Source organism: Vipera ursinii, assembly GCF_947247035.1.
Source record: "Vipera ursinii genome assembly, chromosome: 6".
Taxonomy (NCBI): Eukaryota; Metazoa; Chordata; class Lepidosauria; order Squamata; family Viperidae; genus Vipera; species Vipera ursinii.
This window is the reverse complement of record NC_139515.1, coordinates 48,392,271-48,418,694: the sequence shown is the minus strand read 5'-3', so window position 1 is coordinate 48,418,694 and position 26,424 is coordinate 48,392,271. Positions and strand designations below refer to the sequence as shown.

Here is a 26,424-nt window from a genome sequence, read left to right as displayed (position 1 = left end):
TCTATTGTAGGAAAATATTTTTTTTTTAGCTTAGTCAGTATTAGCTTCCATTTAAGGAAGAATGTCTGTTAAGACCAGTGGTATTTACTAACTATGCCTGTGAAAACATTCCTTTTCACCCTCAGATGCTGGTTCAGCTGTCTTTCTTCTAAGAAAAAATATTTCAGTATATTGCATACACTTGCAAAATTTAAGCACGCATTTTAATATTCTGGACAGAAAAATTTGATTGCACTTTGGAATATGTGACAATGCTGTCACATGTTTAATTATTGCAGTGCTTTTGTAGTCTTAATGATTTGCATTAACCATGCGTTTTTGCAGAGGTGAGGGTGCTATAAAGGTGCTATTATTGAACCTTAGACTCAATAGTTGAATCCATATTATTTTGTCTGCAGTATATAGAAATAGAGTTAATCTCTTGAAATTTAGCAATATTATATCAGAGAGCAGGTAGCTAAACTTTGCCAACTTTATATGAGCTTAGAAACTAAGCTGGGTTAGGCCTGGTTAGTGCTTCTATGAGAAACTACAAAAAATAACAAGGCTGTAAGCTTGAACCTTTCTAAGACTGGAAAGTGTGGGGGAGGAATAAATCAATAGAAAACCATTTCAGTGTTGCTGCTACAAAAAAAAAATAGTTTGCGTCCATGAAGACAATAGATATTGAACTTGTCTTATCTTTTTATATACAGACAGCAATATAAATGATAATCTTTTAGTAAGCTACATTAAGCCACAAACTCTTTTATCTTGGAGATCAGTCGGAAATATCTCTTGTAAAATATGTAGGAAAGAAAAATGAAAAGTAACTGATTAAAAAGCAATAATAGGAAATTTGGTTCTGTATGCTCTTTGGTATCATCATTTTGCTAATATTTTCCATCAGATGTCATCGGTTTGATTCAAACCAGAAATGTAGTACTAGAACATTTATTATAGTCAAGAAATCCAGTATGAAACCAGAAATATATTGTTTTGTATAACTTTGGCTACTTAGTATTGTTTGGAGAAACAGCTGCTGAAAAATCTGTACATATGGATTAACGTATGAATCAATTTAATCTTTTCATAATTCTTTAATATAATCAAAAATTCATAGGAATGTGCATTAGTGTCAGTTCTTAGCAAAAGTAAACAACTTGAAATAATTGGACACATTTGAGAAGAGCTTGCTGATCAAAACCAGTTTAGGAATGAGTTTAGCATGGGAATCAGCACTATAAGTTCCATTTGTGCGAACCTTGCATGAGTGGAGCTTCATGCTCGTGTGCTTGCTCACATGAATAGAGCTTCATGCGCGTATGCTTCTGCATTTCTCCCGTGGCCTGGTTTTGGACAAGCTGTAGCCCAGTGGTGCGCCGTGGCCTGGTGATTGGTGACCCCTGCTGTAAAGGTTCAGTTATGTTTTTACTTTAATATTTATTTCTTACAGCATCACCAATACTGTGCAACCCATTTCTTTAAAAAGGTTTATGACTTCTAGTTTAGCTTCCCTCAAGTAAGCTGTTAATATATGTGTCTGTTTGCTGATACGGAAACAAACTACAGGACCTGAAGACACTAATATCAGGGGAACAAAACTGTCCATATTACACCTAGCCCTCCCTCCCTCTCCCCCCTCCAAAAAAATAGGAAAATATAAAGTTCTTGGCAGTATCTTATTTGTTTTCTTTTTAAAAAAGCAAAGCAACTTGTGCTCTTAACATATCTACAAGTAAGGAGAATGTCTGTTTGCTAATAGTTACAATTTCTTCATGCTTTGAAGCTTTTATTTTAGATGTCTTTAATTCACATCCTTTATTCTAAGTGATTGGAGCAACATGCATAGAACTTAACCATAGTCCTGGCTTAGAGTGATGTTATTGTAATCTGTAAATCATTGTTTACATTCTATCTAGATGAATCAATTGTGATTTATTGACAGACTATGAGGTAACATATCCTGGCTCTGAATAGGTATCATCCTGGGAGCCAGCGCAGCACACAAAGTAGTTACCTGGGCATACTTACTGAGGTGCATCCTTGACTATGTGTCACTACATTTTAAATTAACTGAAATTTCTAGATGGTCTTTGGCAGCATTGTAATAGTCCAGTCAAAAAATGTTTAACACATGAATGACTGTGAATGTTGATTTCTGGACCAGGAATGAGCACAATTTGTACACTAGATGGAGTTGTGTAATATACTTGCTGGCCACAGCTGCCACAGGCTTTATAATGAGGAGCCTCAAATCCAAGAGGAGTTGCAGATAATTGATGGACTCATTTGGATTCCAGAGGAAACTTCGAGTTTTCTCTAAGGATCTAGAGAACAGTTTGGCTGGAGGCTTGGCTGCAGTTTGGAATTGGCATGTGACCAAAGTCTTGGACTACATTGCTACCTGTGCACTGATTTGGGGTGCAGATAGCACACGCAAATACAGTTAGTCCTTATTTACCAACTGCAGTTGGGACTGACAACTCCTTCAGTAAGTGATGCAGTTGCTAAGTGAAACATCACATGATTCCAATGGACTTAGGATGTCACCTCATATGGTCATTAGGCGAGCTAACACGGATCATTAAGCAAAACATCATATCACCATGAATTTTCTGCCAGCTTCTCCATAGACTCTGCTTGTTCAAAACTGGTTGTGAAGTGTGCAAATGATGATTGGAGGACTTCAGGAGGCTGCAACAGTTGTAAATACTTCACTGTAGTGAAGTACCCTAATGTTGGTTATTTAACTACAAGGAGGCTGTAATGGTCATAAATGCGAGGACTGCTTATAAAGTTATTTTTCAGCACCATTGTAACTTCAAACTGTTGCTAAACAAGTCAGTTGTTAAATGAAATAGACCTGTATGAAAATTTATTCCTTCTCTGCCATAAGGGAGCTCACCTGGTATTGATTAAGGTACATGACAGTCTCTTTCCATGTAATTCACATACTTCTGATTTAAAATCTGTGTTTTATCTATTATCATAAACTATAGCCAAATGTTATTTACTTATTTCTCAAGATAATTAGCTAATTTCAGAAGTTCTAAAGTATATGGCCATCTTTTTTCTACTGTACGAGGACAAATAGTGCACTACAAAGATCGTTTGGTGGTGGGAGAAACTTCAAATGTAATTTACCGGATTCCCTGCATGAATTGCCCCTGCCACTATGTGGGACGGATGTGGGAGGCTAATCACAAGATTGCAAGAGCATGAGTGACCAGTTAGGTGAGATGTGAACTCATTGGTAGCCTCACATTGAAATGAACAAAGCCATACTTTCAATTCTCCAGCTGCTAAAAGTAGTCATAAAAATGATTGAAGCCTGGAAAACACCAGCCTATCGGGTACCTTGTCACCAAGGGCATAGCATCACAAAGAAATCACATTAACAACTTGATAGCCAGCCATCAACACCCCAGTTAACAACTAAAAACTACACAAAACCAGTAACTATATGTGTAGAGAGTCCAGTGCACATATTCTGGTGAGAGAGAAATTCCCTGATGATGGGCTCCAGCACAAGCCCCAAAGCTTGGAAGAATAAACCTTTGGTCCAGGTGACCAAGTCAAATTGGATCCTGTATTGATTTAATTACTCCCATACCTATAACGTTTTTATATAATTTTATTAAAAACTTTAAAAATAGAGTAATATAGACTATGGAAGATGCAAGGAATAGAACTTAAAAGGTTGAAAAACAAAAAAGAAAAGAATAGAAAAGAAGAAAAACATGCCATGCCATGCCGTGATGAAAAGGTGTTGCCCAGAGTGATGGTACATATTCCCAATCCCTCAGTACTACCATTCCTAATTACGGAGTTTGACTTTTTTATTGACCTTTTGAAACTATCAACCTTCTGTGGAAAACCTCCGACTTCCTGCTGGTTTGCCCATTGACTTTGCTTGTGGGAAGTTGGCAGAGAGCTTTGGAAATCACAGTCATATAACCATGGCTTACTACAATGATGCTGCAGTGGCCACAACTTTGCAAATACACTATTGTGAGGACCCTTGAAATTTCAATTACATAGGAGTAATGGTTACAAGATTTTGTATGCATTCTTTAAGATAGATTTGAGGAATCTTGTTCAAAACCTTTTGCACCATGATGGACCATTTGTGCTTATCGGAGATTACAAACAGTAGAGTTTTTAGTAGTATATAATTATAATTTACAATTTTTAAAATTAACTATCGGAATTTTAATTAAATTTTAATTAAATGTCTGCAATTCGTATTCCTTTCTTTTAAAACCTATCCTCAGAACTTTTCTTGCCTTGAATCTCAATCATGTACATAGATAGAGTTTACCTTTGAAATATTATATTGCATTTAACCAAGAAAGCCTTTAGACCAATACATTCATTATACGCAGCTTAATGTAGGCAAGTAGTACCTGTTAACACCCAAAAGGCCATATAGTGTATAGATACATTTTGCAATATCCAAAGTTTGATGAAATGTAGTACTTCAGATTTAACGTGCAAGTTGGAAAACACTGATTTGTTTTATTTTAGAGTTTGGATGAATATGATGATGATGATGAAGCAGGACAAAAAGAACGTAAAAGAGAAGATGCAATCACACAACAAAATACAATACAAAATGAATCCACTATTTCGGATCCAAATCCTTCATATATATTACAGGTGAGATGTTATAATGCATATGTACAAATATCTTTAACTCTTATTTTGACAGATTTTAGTGCCAATGTTACATTGGTCTGGCATTATTGGTTGATGTTGAATAATATGATACGGAAATCTTATTACAACTTGTATTTATTTTGTCCTCATAACTTTGCCTATTGCCTCTTCCTTCTGGATTAATTTATAGCAGCTCTTTGTGAAAACCCATAGAAGCATTTGTGTACTATCATGAAGGATAAGATAAAATGGCATAGTATTCTGATATTTATAGGATGAATCAAGAGTACCTAGCACCACTTTTGGAGTATACTATGTCCAATAAGCAGATTCTTTAAGGATTAGGGCACTTTTTCAATCAAAAGAGATGTCAAGGCTGAAATATAAGTAGGGGTGAAGATAATACATAGATACACCGACTTGTAACTACTTTCTGATAGAATCGGTAAAAAATCAAATGTTATTGTGGTCGTAGACCAGGATTTAAGTATTACATTTATTAGTGCAGTCTGTGAATATTCTGATTATGTTAATTAAATTCAAGTGATTAAAACTCACATAAATAAAAATCAGCTTAACTATTATAACCCACAACAACCACCTTACTAGAGCATTCCCTTATGGACACTATTCAATATTTTGCATTTGAATTGGTTATCTCAGAGTTTCTGTCTGTTAATATAGGTAGTCCTCAAGATAAGACATAATTGAGCCCAAAATTTCTGTGGCTAAGCGAGACAGTTGTTAAGTGAATCTTTTCATAAATAATGATTTTCAGAATTGGAATTCTTCCATCATTATATAGGCTTTTCATTACCAGAAAAAAACAAACACAAAATTAATATAATTCCTGAATGTTTTGTTACCAAAGTAGGTAACATCAGCAGCAGGATTTTCTTGTCCTATTCTCTTTCGCTCACAAGCATCTTGTGTGCCAGTGTGGTCAGTTGTTTGGAGCTATATTTGAATTCCAAGCAGCTGATTGGTTCTTATTTCCTGATACTTCAAAGTGATATGGGCTGATGATGTTACTTACTTTAGTAACGAAACGTTCAGGAATTATATTAAAATAAGCTTGGAGAACAAACTACAGCCAAAATCTAAAACCCAAGCTACAAATATGTCCTATTATTATATAATACATTTAAATGTTTTCATAAGTTGCTTTGAGTTCAATTTGAGGCAAAGCTGGAATATAAATGAACAACAATAAGTTATATCAGACATGTCAAACACAAGGCCCGGGGGCCGGATTCGGCCCGCAAAGTGGTTTCATGCGGCCCGCGAAGCCATCCTGGAAACAGTGAGGGAACGGCCCCCACTGCCTTGGCCCTGGCCCAGAGACCCTCCTTCTGCCAGAGACCCTCAGATCTGTCCCACTCCTGCCCAGGCCCCCATAGGCACCCTTGATGCGAACGATGTAGAGCTGGCCATGCCCACCCAGTAGGCCATATGCACTCTAGCCATGCCTGCCCAGGCCACGCCCACCCTGGCCATACACACCCGGCCCCTTGAGGGCAACCGCAATGCTGATGCGGCCCTCAATGAAACTGAGTTTGACACCCCTGAGTTATATTTATTCCCTTCTTCCTTTATACAATATAATTTCTCATTAATGCCACTGTTTCAAAGCTGCTGCTCTAGAGTTAAGCCTAAGAATAATTTCTGTTCATTGCTCTTTATATTTCTACTTATAGTGATGGCGAACCTTTTAGAGACCGAGTGCTTAGACTGCAACCCAAAACCCACTTATTTATTGCTGGGTGCCAGGTGGGCGTGGCCCACTGGGTGGGCATGGCCGCAGTATTCGAGTACCACCAGTCTAGCAAGATGTCAAAAACCTGACCAAAAAAAAAAAAAAAGGAAAAAAGTGATAATGTACAGGTAGTCCTCGACTTACAGCAATTCACTTAGTGACTGTTCAAAGTTACAACAACACTGAAAAAAGTGACTTATGATCATTTTTCACACATGACTGTTGCAGCATCCCCATGGTCATGCGATTTACATTTGGTTGCTTGGCAACTGATTCATACTTATGACGGTCAGTGTCCCAGGGTCATGTGATCACCTTTCGCAACTTTTTGGCAAGCAAAGTCAATGGCCGGGGGGGGGGCATGGCCAGCTCAATGCCACTTAGAGTGTGGGGTTCCTTTAGGGGGTGCAGGCTGGGCTGTGGGGGGAATCCGTGGGTCTCTGATGGAGGGGGTGGGACAGAGGTAGGTGCCCGCCCACCCATAGTCCCTTCCTTCCCTTCGCTTCCTTTCCTTACTTCCCTCTCATTGTCCCTTCCTTCCTTCCTTCCCCCTCCCTTTGTCCTTTCCTTCCTTCCCTCCCTCCCATTTTCTGTTTCTTTCTTCTTTCCTTTTCTTCTTTCCTTCCCTCTCATTGTCCCTTCCCTCCTTCCTTCCTTTCCTCCCTTCCATTATCCTTTCCTTTCCTTTCCTTTCCTTTCCTTTCCTTTCCTTTCCTTTCCTTTCCTTTCCTTTCCTTTCCTTTCCTTTCCTTCCTTCCCTCTCATTGTCCCGTCCTTCCTTCCTTCCTTCCTTCCTTCCTTCCTTCCTTCCTTCCTTCCTTCCTTCCTTCCTTCCTTCCCTCCCTCCCATTGCCCATTCCTTCCTTCTTTCCTTTCCTTCCTTCCCTCCCTCTTTGTCCCTTCCTTCTCTCCCATTGTCCGTTCCTTCCTTCCTTCTTTCCTTTGCTTCCTTCCCCCTCATTGTCCCATCCATCCTTCCTTCTTTCCTTTGCTTCCTTCCGTCCCTCTCATTGTCCCTTCCTTCCTTTCCTTCCTTCCCTCTCATTGTCCCTTCCTTCCTTCCCTCCCTCCCATTGTCCCTTCCTTCCTTCCTTCCTTCCTTCCTTCCTTCCTTCCTTCCTTCTTTCCTTTTCTTCCTTCCCTCCCTCCCTCTTTGTCCCATCCTTCCCTCCCATTGTCTGTTCCTTGCTTCCTTCTTTTTTATGCTTCCTTCCTTCCCTTTCATTGTTCCTTCCTTCCTTCCCTCCCTCCCTCTCATTGTCCCTTCCTTCCTCCCTCCCTCCAAACCCAGGAAGGGACAAGGGGAGAGGGACACTCTGCCAGTGCGGCTGGTGGCTGTGCTGCCAGTCATGGCTTGAAAGGCCACTGTAAATTGCTGGATAAGGGCCGCAAAGCCATGAGAGCAGAATGGCGGGAAGATATTTGTAATGAGGGAGGGAGAAAAACAGTCATCCCCTGAAGGAAATCAGCAAATGGCTCTCACCCACTTCACAACCCATAGAGTCCGGGGGAGGGGATGTCGCGAGCAGTATGAGAGTCCATGTTACCTGGGCTATACTGGCCAGACCCCAGCAGGCAGCGGGGTGTTCTTCTCACTGCACCGAGTGGCTGGGCCACCTGAGGCAAACCGGTGACATGCCGAACCTACCTGGGCATTTGCAGAGGCCGCGACGAGCGTATGCGCCTGGTGCCTGGCATCCTGGGTGAAAGAGAAGCACTCAGAATGTGGCAAAACAATCATCTGGGACGTCAGAAGCCAGGTGTATGCGCTTGCCGCTGCCTCTTCACATGCCCAGGCAGGTTCGGCATGTCACCACTTTGCCTCGCCCGGCCCAGCTGCTCCATGCAGTGAGGAGAACGCACCGCTGCCTGCTGAAACCAGGCTGGGGTCTGGGCAGTGTAGCGCAGGTAATGTGGACTCTCATGCCACTCATGGCATCCCCTCCCCTGGAGTCCACAGGTGTGTGAAGGGCCATTTGCGAATCTCGTTTCCCCACATGCTTTCTGCTTCACTCATTCACCCTTCTCTCGCATTTTTTCCAAACCGGCTTTGCTTTTTCACCCTTCTCTTGCATTTTCTCCAAACGCTTTCTGCTTCGTTCATTCACCCTTCTCCCGCATTTTCTCCAAATGTTTTCTGCTTCACTCATTCACCCTTCTCTCGCATTTTCTCCAAACCGGCTTCACTCATTCGCCCTTCTCTTGCATTTTCTCCAAACGCTTTCTGCTTCGCTCATTCACACTTCTCTCGCCGTTTCTCCAAAGTCCAAACTCCCGCTGCTTCCCTTGCTCGCCCTGCTCACCTTCCCAAAGTCCAAACTCACTCGTGATACTTCCCTCACTCGCCCTGGTCACTTTCTCAAAGTCCAAACTGCCACTGCTTCCCTTGCTCGCTTTCCCAAAGTCCAAACACATGTGTACTACTTTCCTCACTCGCCCTTTCTCCAAATTCATGCCACTCGCTCATTGTTCCGACTGCACCGTTGCTTCCAAAGGCCACATGCTCTTTCTCTCTCTCGCCAAAACCTGCTGCTTTTATAAGTTTCCCTCTCCCCGTCCAGCTCTCATAGCTGCTGCCAGGTTCCTGGTGCAGAGAAAGAGACCAAGAATGTTGCTGGATTTGGTTTCCCTGCCCTCTCCAGCTCCCACTAGTCAGGTGCGCATGGAGAGGGGGAGGGGAACAGCCCCTCCCTGCATCCCTCTGGGACAATGGCGTGCGTCCCCACAGAAAGGGCTCTGCATGCCACCTGTAGCACGTGTGCCATAGGTTTTCCACCACGGTTGTAGTATGTAAACTCTTCTGTCTATGGATAAATAATTCTAGAAACAATTCTTGGCAGAATTTTAAAATTTTCCTTGAGCTCTGTGAGCCAAAGTGTATTGGATCATTTTGTAAAAACCTTCATGATTGTGAAGCAGTATCTCACTGTAAGTGGTCATTGCTGGATGTTTATATTGACCAAAGAATGGTATTGTGAGACATATAAGGCACATCTCCAATTGTTTTTAGTTATACAATCATTATAAATCAGCAGTTATAAATATTAGATACTGAATTATGTTTTTAAAATATATTTTAACAGGACACATCTAGAGCAATTGGAAACAGATACAAAAGGTAAGGAATTGCTTAGTAGATTACTGATTAGTGAAGTATAACTATGATTCTAGAAAACAAACACTCAGATTTGGTACTAAAGTTCCTTGTTTAATAGTAGATTTTATTTGAACTCCATAAAACCTAGAATTGCAAGTTAAGGCTCTTTCTCAACTAGTTTTATATAGCCCATGATGAGACTCCAAAATAGACTTAATGTAAGCTATAGCTTACTGAACTACCACCTTTTGGAGTGGAGGGAAAAAGTGGAAAATAAATTTTAATATTAAGAAGTTTAATTGAAAAGATGGGAGACTAAATGACCTTCTCAGGAAAATAATTCACGTTCTGTAGGATACTAGATAGAAATACCTAAGAACCAATATATTAGCAAGCTTTCACTGGTTATCTACAGATACAGATGCATTCCAGTCATATCCACTTCAGGACATAGAGGGTCTCCTTTTTGATATGTATGCTACTGCTTTTAAGTGCTACTGTTCAGCTAAACCAAGCTTTCTTAATCTATTGTGCCCTAGTCAGTGGTACTCATTTGTACCTTATCAGCAAACAATCGCTCTATCAAAATTGTAAGTCCATCAACATAGGAACAAAAACTCTACTTTTACTGATACACCCTATTTTTTCCAATAATTCTGTAATTATATTTAGCAAATACCACAGTTTTAAGGAGCTAAACATACCAATAGTATTTTTTATTACAAAGTAATGATAAGAAAGGTAACTAAAGCAGTGTTGCTTCTGTGGGAACAGATGTTTCCTGGACGCAATCCCAAAAAGACACCCAAGACAGAGCAAATTAGCACAATATGTTACATAATACAGTGTGAACTTATTTTTATTCAAACTTAAAGAGAAAGTAATGGCAATAAAGCCTGGCCCTTTTCTCTTTATCTTCCTATTCTACTATTTTTTTTTTGATACCTAATCCCCAAGAAACCATGACACTGAAAATAAACCTATCTAAGCCAAAGATTTGGAAGGGAGATGGCAAAAGAAAAGCCATTATACAATGACAGAAGGTAATGACAGCATTAACTTCCTAAAAGAAATCTACAACATCCGAAAGAAGTAAAAATATGGTTTTATTATATTAACACGAGAGAAATCTTTTGCAAGATGAATCTTCCTTTTCATTCTACTCTAAGTATCCAACACCCTCCTTTCTAGTTTCTAGAGTGTTGAATATCCTATGCCATACTCTGAAGTGGATCGTATCATTGCCCATCACAGGAAGTTTTAATGAACCTCAGTTTTAGATTTTGCATGGATCAACTTCGCAACACTCTAAAAATGGATTATCTGGACCCTTTTCTGGTGGGGTTAAGGCCTGATTTTGTGACAGATTGCACTGATTACTCTACTGAATGACCTGGATTATGGATGGGGAAGTGTGACCTTCCTAGTATTAGTAGTGGCTTATTAAATATTATAATTACAACAGTGAAAACTAATACAAGTTGAAAAAACCAGAATAAATGAAAAGAATAGAAGAAATAGAAAAAAGGGAAAAGATAGAAAAAAGAAAAATAAGAATGTAGTAAAAAAATTATAAAGAAGTGATTGCCCACATTTGTCACAAGTATAAACTTATCTATTTCTCTTAAAATACAACAAATGATCCCCTCTTCCCATATCTCTTATCTGTAAACAAATTAATAAATTATTAATAATAATTTAATTTAATTATTATTTTATTATTATTATTATTATTTATTGCATGTATTAATAATGCAATAAATTATTTATATAAATTATTATTATTTATTAATAATAAATCTTCAGTTCTGATGTCAGCAAAAGTCCATTAAGAGTTACACCCTAGTTATTTTAATTTTGATCAAGTACATCAACTTTACATTCCTTTTATTTCTAACAATCTTAATCTTTAGTCCCTTCAAACAATATCATAGAACTTGATTTCTTTTCATTTTTTTTCTTTGTCCTTTTTCAGAAAAAAATTCAATCCTTTAACAAGCCTTTTTTCTAAACCCAATATAGGGATTATGACCCAGGTCACTCTTGATTTGTTGTGTATATATCCTTTTTATTCATTAAGACATCAGCTAAAGGCAGATACTATTAATATTAACTTCTGAATTCCTTGTTCAAAAATGTCCTTCAGTTTGCCCAATGTTATAATACTTTGCTTCATTCTATAATTGTAAGTTCAGTTTGAGTGTTCTTCTCCTTTATTTATAATCTTTAGTTCCCTCTGGTGTTCAATTTTTACAATCGTACCCTTTAATGATTGTTTAAATTCAAAACAAAAGCAGTTTCCCATGGGGAGGATTCTTTATAATTAATTCTAAAATCTTATTTCAAATTTATCTGGACCCTTAGTCCATTTATAAACTTCTAAAATCAAATAATCATCCTTTTGCTGTTTATTTAAAAAATTAAGCTACCGGTATATAACTTACAGTTAAAAGTTTTGTTTCTTTGCTTAGGATTGAAGGAACACTTACCCAGTGCTGTTGGACCTCTCAATACAGTACAAAAATTCCCAATAGTTGAAAAGCAATTAATAAGCAATTTCTGAAAGTAATTAGAAGTTTATAAACCTAGTGTCCTTTCAGAGGGGCTGATCACGACTTCAGCAAGATGGTTATTCCCTCATCTCCCAGAGCTCTAAACCTTTCAGAGACTATTGTCTTGCAGTCTCCTCACAAGAACAGTTATCTGAAACACTTGTGGGTGATCTCAAGTCCTCTTGCCTAGAGAGGAATAACAGAAGAGCTGGTCTACTTACTGGCTCTTCATGCTGCCACAGGTACCAACTCTGCTTTTCATAGACCCATCTTCAGTCCACCTTTTCTTCTTTGGAAGTTGGCCTATGCCCTATGGTATCTTCTTGGACTGCTTATGAAGATTAGGAAAAACAGGTCTTGTCTTGCAGTGGTTCCATATCTACCCTAGTGGGTAGCTTTAATCTGTATAGGTGGGGGAGGAGAGACCAGCCTAGTGCCCGTGATCTGTGGTATGCATAAAGGCCAGTCCTGTCTCTCCTGCTTTTTAACATTTATATAAAGTAACTGGAAGAGGTTATCAGGATGGGGTATCATCACAACACTTAGGATACCCAATTGTACATCACCTCATATTGGGAAGTTGCTATTGCTACTTGTTCCTGGTCTGTATTGGAGAGAACAGACTGCAATTTAATGTTACATCTCAGTTGCTGTTGATAGTTTGGGGTCCTTTGTAATCTCACTGCTACTCTTTGATGGGCAGGCTCTTATCTATCAGGGTGATGCTTCATGACTTAAGAGTGCTTGTGGACTTAGAGATCCTCTTAGATCTGTAAGTAGAAGTCATAGTGAGAGGCCAATGCCCAGGGTTTTTTTATTTGTATTTCTGATTGTAGCATTTTGTTCTGAAAAGAAATTCAATCTATTTTATTTTATTTTATTTTTATTAGAAAAATATACACCTTTGAATCCTAAAACCAATGCTACAAAATAAAAAGAAAATTTCCAAAAATATAATACTAACTATGTTGTCAATAAAGGAGGATATTTGTAGCTCAGGGTTAACACGAGGGGTTTTTGGTGCTCTCTCAGCTTGTAGACGTTTCATTACCCAAACTAGGTAACAACATCAGTGCTGGAAAGGGAATAAATATAATGTTTAATAAAAATTACTGTATAAAAAAGGGTAGTCAATTCTATATCAAAAGCCACTACTAATACTGTGAAGGTCACGCTTCCCCATCCAGGTCATGATGCAGATCATTCAGTAGAGTGACCAGTGCAATCTGTCACAAAATTTCTTTCCTTTTCCTGGCCAAATAAAGAACTAATTCATATAGACGTTAATCTTACAATTTGCTAATTATGAACACACATAAAACAGAATCCTGTGGGTGGAACTGCAAAAGACACTTATTTTTTTTACAAGGAAACTTCAGTCATGTGAAATGCATATGACAACTGAACAGGTCTTTTACAAAGTATGAATTCAGTAAACTTTCAAAAGTTGAATTCTAAACTTTATGTTTAGTGTTGCAACAGATACTTCCTGTTTGTAGATAATAAAGTCCAGAACAAGGAATGCCAAATATGGTAATAGTATTAAGCTGCAAAATTCCTTACCGCTCTGTCATCATGCTTTAAAACAGCCTTCCCCAAACATTCATCCTTACACATGTATTGACTTCAGTTTCTATTATTTCCAGCCAAGATGGTATTATTGGCTGAGGACGATAAATGTTGTCGTCCATCTTCCAAGTTGGGTAAAGCTACTTTGAAAGAATCTTGTTTATCTGGCAACTCATGGCTTGCTACATCCACAAAATAGTTCACTGTATTATTTTAGACATAGGGTTTAGGAATTTTTTTCCAATTATAAAATAGACTCTGTGGAATATGTTTACAGCAGTCCTTCATAACTCTTTAGCGTGGAGGAATCCTTGAAATAATGTTCATCTATCTGGGAATCCTTGGATAAAAATCGCAAAAAAAAATTCCTGGTAGAATTCATTGTAACCAAAACTATCCATGTTTTGTGATAGTTATAACAAAAGGTGTAAGGTTGGCAGTGTAAAAATTGCACCACTGCTAGTGCTAGCATAGTGTAAAAAAATTATTTTCACCCCACCTCCTGGTCACAATCTCTAACACATCCTTTAGTGATTTCTCATGGAATCTGCAGAGCCCCATTTGAACAAGACTGCCTTAAGAAATCTCTTTTAGTGGCAATATAGTAACAGTCCCCTTCATTTTCCTAGAAAGCTGAAACTATATTAACATCCTCTCCAACTTCCCCACTCACACATTATAGAAGATAATGTATGCAGTGCATAACTTATACAACTTTGTTGTAAACACTGCAAATATAATTACATTTTTGTTTGCTAGATATGGTCACTCCTAGCTTTGTGGCTTTCTTTGAAAATTCAGAAGTGGTTTAGTGGAAAGTAGCCTAGCAATTCATAGAGCTCATGCAAGTGCACATTAGGAGAATCATGGCACTTGTATAGGGTGGCATATCTGGTAAGGACAGCAGCATATGGCAATGAGAAGCAAACTGCAGGTAAGTGCAGCAGCCAGCTTAAGTGTGCTATCATTTGTACTATGTAATTAGTGCTATCGTATCTGGGCTGTAAAAATCCAAAGGTTAGTAACTGGCAGCAAAGGATCAGAGAGATCTACCCCTTTTAGAGTTGAGAACATGGGAAGCAGGAGTCAGTAAGCCTGGATCCAATCTCTGAATAAATATCTCTACTATCTAAAACTATATCCCAATTCCAGCTAACTGACTAAGATTGACAAGAATAACAGAATAACAGTTGGAAGGGACCTTGGAGGTCTTCTAGTTCAACCCCCTGGTCAGGTAGGAAACCCTTATACCATTTCAGGCAAATGGTTGTCCAGTCTTTTCTTAAAAACTTCCAGTGTTGGAGCATCCGGTAATTCTTGAGGCAAGTTGTTCCACTGATTAATTGTTCTAAATTGTCTTGAGAAACAGCTATCCAAAAGAAGCTAAGTTTTAATTCCATACCAGTTTCATATTTACATTGCATCGCAGTTTCAGAATTCAAATTTTGTATTTTATCTATGGCTTAGTGCAGCATCATTTGATGTGTCATGACGTATTATGACTTTTTTTCCATTGCTGGCAGTGGGTGGGGTGCGGTTTTGCCATGACGCATCTGACCCGTGGGCCAGCAGTTTGACACCCCTGGCTTAGTGTGATGCTTTCCCCATTTTGGAAGGGAAATATAGGATAACCTCTTATAAAACTCAACACTACCCCTGTGACACAGGTTTTATAGAAACCATAGCCCATATTCTTTTGCACAACCAGTTCTACAGGGACATTCAGATGATTTACTCCTTTTCATCTACGTTTCCTAGGCACTCCAATAATTTTTATTTGCAGTGTTAATAAACCAGGATAAATCTTGTTTCTCTAAAAGAATAAAGCTTTGCTACATTATATGTAAGCTTCGCTCACGAATGGTTGTCATTGACAATAGGGGCTAACTTTGTTTTACTGAATGTATTTTTATTGGTCAATGCTGAAATAAAGTTTTTGTCTGTCTGACTGAGAACATAATTACCAAGAGCACACTGTGTGTATGCATTTATGAAATTATGAGGAATCGAGTTTAACTCAGGTTTTAATTTACATTTTACCTCTGTTTCAGGGAATAAAAATAATGATTTTTTTATTTAGAAAAATGATTACTTACTGATATTTTTAATCCATTATTTTTATTTTTTCTTTCCTTCTGTAATTATTTATTGTCCCTTACAGTACCCATCCCCCATATTTTAATTAATAAATTGGGGAGAGAGAAAAATGACTATAGAAAGAGTTGGTATAATCATTTTTTCCACATCATAAGGGTCCTAAAACTAAGTGGTGTTTTTTTCCTAAAAAAATAATAATAGAGTATTCCAGTGGGTTCTGTATTGAATTTGAAGTCCATATTCAGACTGTGGCTCAGCAGTCTACAGGTACTCTGTATCCTGGTTTAAAATAATGCAAACAAAAATAAAAGAATCAGGTGTGCCATGCATTAAATGTAATATATTCATCCTAAATATAGCAACTGACAGTGATGTAGGCATTTTTGTATGTAAATTGTTGAACATTTGGAAGACTGAAATATTTTATGGCTTGTTTGCATTAATTGATGCTTATCTGTAAAACAGATGTAATGTGGATTTGTCTTATGGGCATGCTACAATAAAGAAGATGGGCATAATTTAGCACAGCCATTCCAAATGCTTGTTGCAAGTAGTTTAACACAAGCTGCGGTTTACTTGCCTTCAGTGATTTAGTATCAATATTGCCACAACTAAATTGGGGAACATGGAAATAATTTTGATAATTCTATTATGCATCAAGTATGTTAAATTGTAAGTTGTATTTTTTTTCACAGCACAACACCAGATGATGAAGTTTCTAATAGATGTTCACGTACAGACAGGCCAGGATATAGCAGATTCAACAGGGATGCAAATTCTTCTGGAAACTTTGTATCAGCTAATTCTTTGGAAAAGAAGATTGATGATCTTGAAAAGGTCAATATAATCATTATAAAAGCTGCAATCTAATGTCTATTGTTTTTACTGTTTTTAAATGAACTATTTTAAATTTTATTTTTTGAAGGATCTAGCAAAGGAGCGACAAGAAAACCTGAGGCTTGTGAGGATAGCCCAAGACAAAGAAGAGTTGATTGGAAAATTAAAGGAGGAAATTGATTTATTAAATAGGGTAAGTTTTTCTTCAACCTAGCTGTGTTTCCTAGAATTTCTGTACAAGTCATACATTCCCTCGCCCATCCCACCCACCACCCACCCCAAAATTTGGATTTACATTTGTGCATAATCCGGCACATTGATGTTCATTTATTTGTTCACTCTTTTATTCATTCATTCTTCTTTCAAAGAATCCAAGAGAGAAGTGTACTTGCAGTTTCTTGTCTTTAGAAGAGAAGAATTTTGGCAACAGAATGTTGGCTTTCAAATCTAATGTTTAAACTTTAGATTTGCAAGCCAACAGTCCGTTGCCAAAATTAGAGATCTTGCCTAACTTAAATAGAGTAGTTTGATCTTGCTTGGAGTAAAACTGGGCTTGCGCTGTATTTGTAACACAGGTGAAAATACAACAAAAACACCTGGTACAATTTTTATCAGGAAATTCTGCATGTGGCAGAAGGACAAATAAGACTGGTGCCCTGATCTATTCCTTTTGTATTTTTCTAGAAAGACTTATGGGAAGGCTTCAATTAACCAGATTGAAGTGTGTGTGTCTGTGTGTGTGTGTTTTGTTGTGAAGATAAGAAATGGGAAAGGATGTAATAGTTCTGATAGAATTTCCTATTGAGTTGTGTTGATGAATATACATAAGGGATGAAAGTACAAGTTTAATTATGATTTGGACATATATGTTGTAGATATGTCAGCTAGACTTTTGTGAGTGCAGGTGAAAGTAGGAGTGGTATGAAAATAATAGTTGAGGCATTAGGGCAGACATGTCAAACACAAGGCCCAGGGGCCAGATCCGGCCCGTGAAGTGGTTTCATGTGGCCCGTGAAGCCATCCTGGAAACAGTGAGGGAACGGCCCCCACTGCCTTGGCCCTGGCCCAGAGACCCTCCTGCCAGAGACCCCCAGATCTGTCCCACTCCTGCCCAGGCCCCCATAGGCACCCTTGATGCAAACGGTGTAGAGCTGGCCACGCCCACCCAGTAGGCCACACACACTTTAGCCACGCCCACCCAGACTACACCCACCCAGACCCCTGAGGGCAACCGCAATGCTGATGCGGCCCTCAATGAAATTGAGTTTGACACCCCTGCATTAGGGTGAACAGAAGGTAATTGAGAGCAGTGCAGAATGATAAAGGAAAAAAGTACAGCAAGTTCCATCAAAGATGGACAGAACAACAGTTGCAACATGCAGCAGTGGTGAGGCTAAAAGAGTGAATAGTGATGAATTATTAACAATTTGTAAATATTGTTTATGAATATAGAGGTAAAAGCTGTTTCTTAATGCTATAAAAGTAATATGTTATGCCAATGAGAATGAACAGAATATTAGAAGTATGTTTGTGTGTACTTTTACAAGCAGATATACAATTGATGACTGAGGACCCAGATACTTTACACGAAAAATTACTTTGTATAATGCAAAGAAAGAGCATAATTCTGAAAAATAATATTCTATTTGACAAAATAATGGAGTGAATGCAAATTACATTTAGTAGTGAAAAATCAGAGCAAATATTTTGGAAAATGGTTTAGGAAAGATGGGGAAATGGGTAGAGAAATTTGAAGAAGGGGAAATACTGGTAGAATAATGGGAACAAAGAATGATGAAATAAGTGTAAATGGGTGTATAAAACAGCATGCTATGCCCATGTGGTCATTTAAACTTGAAAATTGGATTTATTAGGAAAAAACAGTTGAATTCAATAGGTGTGGATTACATAAGTATGTAAGATAAAAAAAGAGGAGATAGAACTAATTGTAAGTAATATGGACTTGGTACAAAACTGAAATAAGAATATTGAGATTGTTTAGTTATATAGAGAGATTAAATGTGGGTCAAATTGTAAGAAGGAAGAAGAGTGAATGGATTGAAAAGAAAGAAAAGAGTGAAAAACTTGTGGATAGAGATGAGATTCACAAAAGTATCAGATTTAACAAAAAGCAATATATGGTATGGAGTTTACAGAGATGGTGGAAATGTGGGTGTTCACAAGAATAGAAAGTTATGCAGAAACATAGTGAGTGTTCTTGATTTAAAGTAGCTTGGATGCAGTTCCTTTTTTAATGTCTTATTCTTCTCTGTTTACTACCTCTTTAATTTTTGCATTTTGGATAAGGTTTCCTATGCTCAGAAGGAGTAGTGTTATGGGTATGTATATACAGTTGTAAGAAAAAGTATGTGAACCCTTTGGGATTACGTGGAGTTTTGCATGAATTGGCCATAAAATGCGCTCTAAACGTCATGTAAGTCACAACAATAGAAAAACACAGTCTGCTTAAAATAATACTACACAAACATTAGCTGTTGTCATGTTTTAATTGAACATAAGATGGAAACATTCACAGTGCAGGGTGGAAAAAGTATGTGAACCCCTAGCCTAATGACTTCTCCAAGAGCTAATTGGAGCCAGGAGTGAGCCAACCTTGACTCCAACCAGTGTGATGATATTGGATGTGTTGCTGACAGCTGTCCTGCCCTTTAAAAACACACACCTGTTTTGGGTTTACTGGTCTCAAGAAGCACTGTCTGATGTGAACCATGCCTCGCAGAAAAGAGCTCTCAGAAGACCTACGATCAAGAATTGTTGACTTGCATGAAGCTGGAAAGGGTTACAAAAGTATCTCCAAAAGCCTTGATGTTCATGTGTCCATGGTAAGACAGTCTGTCTACAAATGGAGAAAGTTTAGCACTGTTGCTACTCTCCCTAGGTGTGGTCGTCCTGTAAAAATGACTGCAAGAGCACAGCGCATAATGCTTAATGAGGTAAAGAAGAATCCAAGAGTGTCAGCTAAAGACCTACAGAAATCTCTGGCACATGCTAACATTTTTGTTGACACATCTACAATAAGGAAAACATTAAAGAAGAATGGAGTACATGGGAGGACACCACGGAGGAAGCCATTGCTGTCCAAAAAAAAAATATTACAGCACGTTTGAAGTTTGCAAAAGAGCACCTGGATGTTCCACAGCACTACTGGCAAAATATACTGTGGACAGATGAAACCAAAATTGAGTTGTTTGGGAAAAACACACAACACTATGTGTGGAGAAAAAAAGGCACAGCACACCAACATTAAAACCTCATCCCCACTGTAAAACATGGCGGAGGGAGCATCATGGTTTGGGGCTGCTTTGCTGCCTCAGGGCCTGGACGGATTGTTGTCATTGATGGGAAAATGAATTCCAGAGTTTATCAGGACATTTTGCAGGAAAACGTACGACCATCTGTCCGCCAACTGAAGCTCCGCAGAGGATGGGTGATGCAACAGGACAATGACCCAAAACATACAAGTAATTCAACAAAACAATGGCTTCAACAGAACAGAATACGCCTTCTGGAGTGACCCAGTCAGAGTCCTGACCTCAACCCGATTGAAATGCTGTGGCATGACCTTAAGAGAGCGATTCACACCAGACATCCCAAGAATATTGCTACACTGAAACAGTTTTGTGCAGAGGAGTGGTCCAAAATTACTCCAGATCGTTGTGCAGGTCTGATCTGCAACTACAGGAAACGTTTGGTTGAGGTTATTGCTGCCAAAGGAGGGTCAACCAGTTATTAAGCCCAAAGGTTCACATACTTTTTCCACCCTGCACTGTGAATGTTTCCATCTTATGTTCAATTAAAACATGACAACAGCTAATGTTTGTGTAGTATTATTTTAAGCAGACTGTGTTTTTCTATTGTTGTGACTTACATGACGTTTAGAGCGCATTTTATGGCCAATTCATGCAAAACTCCACGTAATCCCAAAGGGTTCACATACTTTTTCTTGCAACTGTATGCATGTAAAATGGATAAACTATTACTGATTTATTGTTAGCAGTTGAAACATATTAGAAGTATTAAATAAAATGACCAGTTCTAGTGGGATTCTAAGAAACACTCTTGAGAAATGCAGCATGAATTCTTTAATCATAATAGAGAGCTGTTCTATGTGCCCAATATTTTCTTACTTGAATTTTATTGTGTGTTACATGGCATTGCTTTTTAAACAGAGTTTGTAATTTAGGAAAGGAATTTCAGTTCATTGGGAAACAAATCCTGCACACAATGCAATTAATTTGTTTTTTTTATTGTTTGACTATTTAAATTTCAGCCAGTGGTTGTGTTTGGACCTAGTCCAAGTAACTCATACTTTTAATCATTTTGGAATGTTACTTGTGCTAGATAAACATTCCAGAATGTGTTTATATCAAATATTAAGTTTTTTTAAATGTTTCTGTGTCTGCTTTAAAACAATTATTTTGATTTGTATTTGTGACACCCACCTGGAAGACAAAAGTAAACTTAAATTGTAGCTTTCTTGATATTTGAAATTCCTAGATATGGTGCACACTTTTTTCAGAAATTAAATAAAAACAGTGGGGGACTTCAAAATTGTATCCTGACAATGCTACTTTATTTTTCAAATGTGAAGTGTCTGTATTGCTTAAATCAGCAGCCCCAACCTTTTGGGCACCAGGGACCGGTTCCATGGAGAGGTTTTTCTGAGGGAGCATGGTTTTGCAGGCTGTCTGCATCCTGCAGATGGGGCTTTGCTTGTTTGCGCGGCCTGGTTTCTGCCATGCTGCAGACCAGTACTGGTCCATGGACTGGGGGTTGGCTTAAGTAATCCCTGGCTTAAGTAATAAAACAATATCATGCTGACAAGTTCAGTGTTGCTCAACAAAAAACAATGCTGTTGAACATGTATTTCTCAGATGAGTCCCCACAACCAGTTTTGATAAGGTTTTCTTTTCATTTATACTGATAACTAAAATTTCTGCTGCAAAGAGCAAATACCAGAGATAACAACTCAAAAAGATAGGGGGATTACAGTTGCCATCTTAGCCACAGTTGCAAACAATTAACATAGTAATGCATAAAGTAAAGCCATAAAATGTTGCAAAATTAAAATTAATCAAGGCTTCACAAAACTGCTTTGCAACCCAGAGCAAAACACATGTCCTGGGGTCCACTAACATCCTGATACCAGGGCTTGAGGAAAAAGCCAGGTCTTCAAGGCTTTCCAGAAGGTCTAATGGCTCAAGGCTAGTACAGAGTGATGTGTAGGTGAGAATGCAGATCAAGTCACCTCTGCCTCAAGAGGGGGTAAAAACAGGTCATGTGTATAAACCCTTCCAGTGAATCAGACCATCTCTACCCTGGATCAGCTTTGCTGTTGCCATGGTGACAAAAGATCTCTTGAGCTGCCTTTGATCCCAAGCTGGGAGAAGGCAGAATCATATCTCAACCAACCATCAAAACGGCACAAGTAAGCAAGTACTGCATTAACCATTAGGTTTGGGGTGGCTGTGCCATGTCAGCTATTATAATATATCTTTCTCAGGTTTAACAGGTTTGTGTAAGAGAATTTATAATTCTTAAATCGCTTTTGTTAACTTTATTCTTTTATTTTCAAATATACATGGTAAATAAATGTGTACGTTTGCAGGTGTTTGTGTATATGTAGTATATTTGTATTTTATACTATTTCAAAGTTTATATTATTAATTTTAATCTTTTTTCTCCTTGTTGCATATGTGTAGCCTGAGCAAGTCCTTTAGCGTATTTTTTGTTTAATAATTGGTTTTTAGCCGATTTGTTTTGTCTGTATGTACTTTTCTTAACTATCCTGACATTGTCAATTTAATTTTGGATATTCCAGATACAAATACCAATTTTCCTGTCCTGGTTAACAGCCATAATAAAGATAAATATATAAAGCATTCATATCAGAGTAAATTGTTTGTTACAGAATATAAATTATAAGTTTATTAAGTAGCTCCCAACCAGTTTGTTAAGCCATCTCAATCTGTAGTTCACCATTTTTTGGTTTTATGGACTAAAATTCATATCATGTATTACAGAGTGAATTATTAACTGAATGATTAAAAAGAACTTAATTAATAGCAATATATCTTGTTTTATTCTCTCTCAAAGGATCTAGATGATATAGAAGATGAAAATGAGCAATTAAAGCAGGAAAATAAGACACTGTTAAAAGTTGTTGGACAGCTGACAAAATAGAAGACGGAAGCTGCCAAAATAGAAGATGGAAGCCTCAGTGAGGAAGGAAATATGAAACTACTGATTTGAATGTTTAAGGGTCAAGATTAGGATATTTCCTTTGTGGCAATATGTCAAAACAATTGTCTTTATATTTATTATTAAGGAGCAGGGAGAAATGATGAATGTTTTACATGATGCAGTTACTTCTAAGCTCATTCCCTTGAATTTCCCAAAGTGAGATGCTCATTGAGATGCATTAGGTCTTTCTATATATTTGACCCAGTTATACTTTTTAAATAATTCCTGATTACAAAGGTCGCAATTAGTCAATATGGAAATTATTTGTAGGGGAGGGGCTTTTTCCTGCTCTATGAATAGAAGAAATAGGAATATAATCTGTTTACACAGGGTCAAAATAAGTATTTTGGGAGGTATTTGTTCTTTGTTTGAACAGGTAAAAAGTGCATTACTGATATAAAACATTTTACAGAGTGTTACTTTGCAAAAATCTTGTATGTTGTGATTTTATTTTATACTTTATCTGAAGTACTGACAGTAATAGATAGTATTTTCCTGTATAGATGCTGTTTGATGAAAATGTTTTATAAATCATAAATAAATCATCAATAATTATCACAACTAATAAGTAGTTTTTAGAAAAACGTGTATATTGCATACTACCACACAGAGCTTATGTTTCCACAGGAAGAATTCAGAGGGTGCCATTTTTTGAAATTTATGAATACTGTGAAATACTTCAAATATTACAATCACAGTTTATTGGACTAAGAACAGTCTTTCTGATTTTATATATTAAGTTGCAGTTTTCTGATCTAGATACAGTGAGAATCATTGCCTAACAATAGTTTAACAAATCATATAACCTTTGCATTGGGTTGAGAAATATTAGTGTTCTTGGCCAAATGACTATAGACCAAAACTGTTCATTTAAACCATGCCTATGTGAATGGACTTCATCCAAAATACATGTACCAGGTTAGCATCAAAATAAGTACAATGGATTCGTTTTGCAACACTATGATCTACCAAGCTCTTATATGATTCATAGTGGTTTTTGAATTGTGATAAAGTTTTAATTGATATAGTTTACAAAGGAATTTTATGATTGTTCACCCCTCTAAAAGTATTATAGAAAACATCTAGAATAACACTAATGTTTGTTAAATAAAGTATGTTGCATGTTCTGTTATAGTCTAGTGTCAGTTGTCTATGTCACTGTTGTGCAACAATTGTCCGTTCTGTTTTAAGTTATAAAACTCTAAAGTTAGAGAATAACTTTTAGCAAGGAAACTTAAATATAACATTTAAGCTTTCAAAATACCTCCACTGATTTGTCAGGCAAAAAAGATGTAGGGAAAAAAAGTAGAGAAGTAAAAGTAGAAAAAAATAATCAGCTCCCCTGATGTCGAACTCTGAAAAAATCAAAACCAGCATTTCTGACTTTTCAGATAGTCTTACCCTTTACTCTGGATGTTTTTCTTTTGAGCAACACAGCTACCTTTGCTTTTGCTTGAAAAAATATAATTGTGTTTCTAGCCTTTTCTGTTTTGAAGTCAGCTATATAGCCTTGAAAAATACTTTTTCAACTGGACCTAGAGTAGCACTGGAATTCAAAGGCATCCTTAGTTGCTTCCTAATGCCAATGTTTATGTACGAAAAGTGTATTAATGTTGCAGAGGCAATCTCTACTGAACAAAGTTAATGTAGTGAACTTTTCCCCCATGACTCACTATTTGAGAATATGCACTAATTTGTCTATGCCTTTTTTCTCTAATGATTGTAGTTATAGATGCAGCATACCAAAAATGCTCTATTAGTAGATCACAACTATGTAACTACTCATAATAGATTACATTTTTGTATTTTTAAAGGCTGTATAGGTGATTTATGACCGCAGTTAGGGTTCAAATCTTGCCTGTTGAGTAAAGCAGTCATTAAGTGAGATGCCACATGACTGCTTTGTCAATTACTGCAATCCCAGTATCTGCCAACCCCCAACCCCCCACCCCCGGTTGCAGTCATTAAACTAGTTGTTAAGTGGATGGAGCAAAATCTTCCTGGCAGATAGCCCTTTTACTGTCAAATGTTTCTGTACGCTACCAAAGAATTTCAACTCCATTCCAAGCATTGAGAGGAAATCCTTTGTGAGGCTGCAGGAACAAAGCTGAAATTTTCACAATTTCACTAACATTTCTGCAGTTTTAAAGCATCGTGTGGTTCTTGACTAGCAACAGCAACTGGGATTGCTAGAATTGCCATCAGTAAGCAATTTGGTCACATGATATCATACTATGTAGCTGCATTGTTTAATGATAATAATTCTGGTGCTCATTGCTGTTATATTCTGAGATCTATCTGTAGCCCAAATTAAGATAACAGGGAAAAAAACTAGTAAAACAAAGGAGAATGAGACAAAATAAGTTCAAATCCCAGTGTAAAAGTCTTTTAAGTGTATTATTTTGAGATGTTGGTAGAGGGAATTGTAAGGCTATATGTCCCCAAATAAAATGTATGTATTATTCAAAAAAACCTATAGCTTCTTTACAGTCTGCCAAAAGTAAAATATTCAGCTGAAAAACTACATTTTAGATTTTCTTGAATGAGCAACTCTTATGATTAAAATAAATAAAGAACCTAGTTGGATACTCAAGTCGCTTCTGCAAGATAGTAGCTTCCAGCTTAGTTTAAACTGAGTTCAATCATTCCTAACTATCTTCCTAAACTGTATAGATTTCATCAGTTACAGTGATTCATGTTTAAAGAAATAGACAATTCAATAGGAAGGAAAACTGATCAATTTTTCATAAAAAGTTTCTGGAAAAAGTTTCCATAAAAGTTTCATAAAAAGTTTCTGGAAAAATTATTTGGGATTCAAATTAAAGGGATCTTATTTGATCTCTTTGTGCAATAGAATTTCATTTAAATAAATTTCAGGCTTTCAGCAAGAAATTAGCATGAAGATCATCCCTAGATAACACTTCCTCCCAGTAAATTGCAATGTATAAACTAGAATCTTTCCAGAAAGACTCCAAGTAGGCTTGTACAAATATTGTACATATCTTTGTTGTCAATGCTCAGTTAGTGCCCTTGGATAAAGTTTTTTGGAAACAAAAATGCAAAAAATCACAAACTCTCTTTTATAAAGTATTGTGCTGTGGATTATTATCCATATTCCCAAAGATATTTAAATTATTGCAGCACAAAAAACAAAGTCATATGCTGCCATTAGATTTATTTTGTTCCTGGAAAGCTCAAAATGCATATTCCATTGGCTAAAATGTATGTAAATGTGCAAATATTGATTCTGACATAAATCCTACAATGACTAATACATTTTGTTAGATCTGGCCAGTATTTGTTACATATTTTGTTTTTGTTTTTCTAATTTATTGGTCAAAAACTCCTTATAGAATTACTGATATTTGTTATAATTTTAGAATGCTAGCTGCTTCCATTTTCTAGATCATTCTTTTTAACCCTGTAACTAAAAGAAAAGTTTTGTTTTTAATGAAAAACTGAGACATCAAAAAGATAGTGTTATCCCCCCCCTTTTTTGTTATGGCAGACACATATACATTACTGTAAATGAGAAGACAATCAGGATCTTGCAAATACTGCAAGAGCCTAGCCAGCAAATCAGAAATTTAACTAGCCGCTGAATCCACCTT

At 37.2% G+C, this 26,424-nt stretch overlaps 1 protein-coding gene across 1 annotated transcript in view; it reads left to right on the top strand.

Moving 5' to 3' along the window:
* Nucleotides 1-26,063, top strand: part of PAWR (pro-apoptotic WT1 regulator) — a 48,091-nt gene extending 22,028 nt beyond the window's left edge. Inside the window, exons 3-7 of the mRNA XM_083365143.1 lie at nt 4,510-4,641; nt 9,481-9,515; nt 16,408-16,549; nt 16,638-16,742; nt 22,667-26,063. Coding sequence (XP_083221269.1) covers nt 4,510-4,641; nt 9,481-9,515; nt 16,408-16,549; nt 16,638-16,742; nt 22,667-22,753 — 501 coding nt within the window. The 3' untranslated portion in view covers nt 22,754-26,063. The remainder of the gene's footprint in view (nt 1-4,509; nt 4,642-9,480; nt 9,516-16,407; nt 16,550-16,637; nt 16,743-22,666) is intronic.
* The last annotated feature ends 361 nt before the right edge of the window (nt 26,064-26,424 follow it).